This window comes from Penaeus vannamei, chromosome 9, assembly GCF_042767895.1.
Source record: "Penaeus vannamei isolate JL-2024 chromosome 9, ASM4276789v1, whole genome shotgun sequence".
NCBI lineage: Eukaryota > Metazoa > Arthropoda > Malacostraca > Decapoda > Penaeidae > Penaeus > Penaeus vannamei.
This window is the reverse complement of record NC_091557.1, coordinates 5493012-5496423: the sequence shown is the minus strand read 5'-3', so window position 1 is coordinate 5496423 and position 3412 is coordinate 5493012. Positions and strand designations below refer to the sequence as shown.

General features: G+C 36.1%; 1 protein-coding gene across 1 annotated transcript in view; it reads left to right on the top strand.

Moving 5' to 3' along the window:
* The window catches only part of LOC113801903 (cholesterol transporter ABCA5), a gene marked incomplete at its 5' end in the record, with an annotated part of 20347 nt that continues 16935 nt past the window's right edge, over window positions 1-3412 (top strand). The window contains 8 exon segments of the mRNA XM_070125194.1: window positions 1-57; window positions 602-743; window positions 1042-1156; window positions 1296-1392; window positions 2168-2310; window positions 2450-2589; window positions 2776-3004; window positions 3267-3412. The exon segment at window positions 3267-3412 is cut by the window's right edge and continues 48 nt beyond it. Coding sequence (XP_069981295.1) covers window positions 1-57; window positions 602-743; window positions 1042-1156; window positions 1296-1392; window positions 2168-2310; window positions 2450-2589; window positions 2776-3004; window positions 3267-3412 — 1069 coding nt within the window.

The following is a 3412-nucleotide window of genomic DNA, read 5'->3' as shown; positions in this document are numbered from 1 at the left end:
GAAATCTGAAGAAAACCTTTCACCCCAAGGGAAAAGATCCTATTTACGCCGTTGATGGTAATTATTCTAACTGATTATTGTAAATTGTGTAGGTCTGGGTTTATATTGTTAATATGGTTATTTGTAATTATATAGCTTATAGATTAGGATGAAATATAGAACATCAAAATGCTGTTGGAAGCTTATACACATGTAGATATTGATATTGGTGTGTATATTGGTGTGTATATACATATACATTCACACATACGTTCACACACACATTCACATACATACACATACATACACACACATACACACACATACACACACATACACACACATGCACACACATGCACACACACGCTCACACACGCACACACGCGCACACACACGCACACGCACACACATGCACACACATGCACACATACGCACACACACGCACACACACGCACACACACGCACACACACGCACACACACGCACACACACGCACACACACGCACACACACGCACACACACACACACACACACACACACACACACACACACACACACACACACACACACACACACACACACACAATTATGTGTATATATATTCTTCAATCAATTTTCAACAGGTATAAGTTTAGATGTTTACGAGGGACAAATTACTGCTATCCTTGGTCATAACGGAGCAGGGAAGACAACCCTATTTAACATTCTCACTGGAATGACGGCACCAACAGGGGGCACGGCATCTATTTTTGGCATGGACATCAGGTGAGATTTGTTATGATTAACAGAATTTGTATATCTCTTTTTTTTTTGGTACTGAATTTCTGTAAGTAGTCATAAAATGTATGATGGACACGTATTAATTTGGTTGAGAAATTGTTTTTTTTTTGTTTTTCTTCTTCTTCTTTTCTTTTTTTCTTTTTTTTTGATGGCATAATGTATTTAATATTTCTTAGACTTTCTGACATTTGTTTGATTTTGAACGAAAAGCAAAGTTGTTTACCTGTGGTTTAAGTTTAGATTGATTTTTGTATATATGGCCGTCATTCTGTCCTTATTTCAGTGATCCTAATGACTTGGTTGACATTCGGCGAATAACAGGTGTATGTCCCCAGCATGACATCATCTTCTTAAACCTAACTCCTAGAGAACATCTCAGCTTTTATGCTCGAATTAGGGTATGTAAGCATACTGTGTTTTGAATTTCTATCATTCTAAATATATTTCAAATGCAAGTAGGGTAAATGAAAATAGCCAATTTTTAGTTGATAGATCAAAGGATTGCTATCAGTCATTATGATTTTTGATTCATTTCAGGGTATCCCTTCCAATAAGGTTGGGGAAACTGTAGAGCAGACATTGCAGGAGGTGGACCTCAAAAGTAAGGGTGACACCAAGGCTGTGGAACTCTCAGGTAAATTGATGATTTGATTTGTTTTGTTGTCTTCTTTTTTTAGTAATACTAGTGACTTGCTTAACCACTTGCCTCCGGGGATGACATGTTTGTACATGCCATGCCCACTGTGTGTTTAATTTAATAATTGTTTTTACATATAGATATACACATGTACAATGTCACCATTGAGCCAGTTACGAGAACTACTTGTCTCACCTGTTTACCCTTTTCCTTGATTTTCGATAATATTTTCTAGTATTTAATACTGGTTAGTAATGTCAATAACATTATAGTAATGATAATGATAGCATTAGTAAGAAAAAATCGTTTTCATGTTATTTCAAGGAAAGTGAGGTTACAAGATCTACTAATTGACTCTTTTGTGGCTAAGCACTAACACAGAACCAGAAACATTTAATTAAACAATACTAATGTGAATGCAACATTTTCCCATATGCAATGGGTTAAAATCAAAATTGCTGCTTCTAGTCATGCTGAGAAGCTTTTGATCAAACTGATGCATCTCTTCACTGGCAGAGGTTTTATGTAAATTCCATAATCTGGTTCTTAGCTTAATGATGTAATTTCTCAATAATAATCACAAACCAACCTTCCGGAGCCAAAACTGATAATTGATAGAAAGATTTTAAAACCTTGTAAGCTAACCATCTCTTCATATGTATGATGAAAACTAGTAAAGGATTAATCTGAACTAATCTAACCTTATCTCCCACACCAAATCTAACCCAACCTAACCTACAAAGCATAAGATTATTTGAACTTACCTTTATAGGTGGACAAAAGAGGAAATTGTCAATAGGAATAGCTTTGATTGGAGACCCAAAGCTTATATTTTTGGACGAGCCAACAGCTGGGGTTGATGCCTACTCTCGCAGGAAGCTTTGGAGTTTGTTGAAGAGCCGTAAGGAAGGCAAGGTGAGCTAGGAAATTCAAGTTCTTCATATGAAATGTATTTATGGTTTGCCTAACTTGGGTGAAGTTAGTCTCATACGCTGTCCTAATACTGTACTGATGGATCACTCATCCTTCATGCCTGTGCATCATATTTTTTCAGGTAATTTTACTGACAACTCATTTTATGGATGAAGCAGACATCTTAGCTGATCGGAAGGCTATCGTTTCAAAAGGGAAGCTGCGCTGTTGTGGATCATCTCTGTTCCTGAAAAACAAATTTGGCCTGGGTTATCATTTGACGTACGTGTGAGAGGTACTTTGAGTTTAGATATAGGATTAACTTACAAAACTGTACTAAAGGAAATTGATATTGTAATTGTTACATATTTATTTTTATTTGGTGAGTATATTTTGAATTCAACTTTAGTATAGTTATATCGGAAGATTAAAACAGTTGATTGTGAGAAATGTCTAATTCTATTTCAGGTTAGTTGTGTCAGATGACTGTGATACAAATATTATCCAGAACATTGTGCAGTCTGTGATTAGTAATGCACAACTAATGAGGCATTATGGAAAAGAAATGTCCTTCCTGTTACCATCTGATACAGCAGAATCTTTTCCAACACTATTCCTAAACTTGGATGATCATATGAAAGCAGAAGGGAATTCTGTTGTAGAAGGCTATGGCATCTCCATGACAACTTTGGAAGAGGTTTGTGGAAAAGATTTTAATTCCTTCATGTGGCTCATATTTATTTAATCAGTTGTAATAAAGGTTCCTAGTAGAAGTTCATATAATGTTTGTGAATTTTTATTTTGTGTGTCCTCTGTATAGCGCAATGTGCTTTTATGATTATGCAGCAGCATGAGGGATGGATTTTATATTCACACATAGACTCCATGGAGTACTTGTACATGTTTCTTTTTCTTCTGGGTTGGTATTTTTATCCCAAACTTTATTTTTTTCCTACCAGGTGTTCTTAACCTTAAGTGAAGAAAATGAAAGTACAGGTCAACAGTCTCTAGGCGACATTAGCCAGATGGTAAGAGAGAGACTAACCTCATCCTCACCCCAGCATTCAACATCACCTATTAACTCCAATGCCCAAAATGGCCAAGT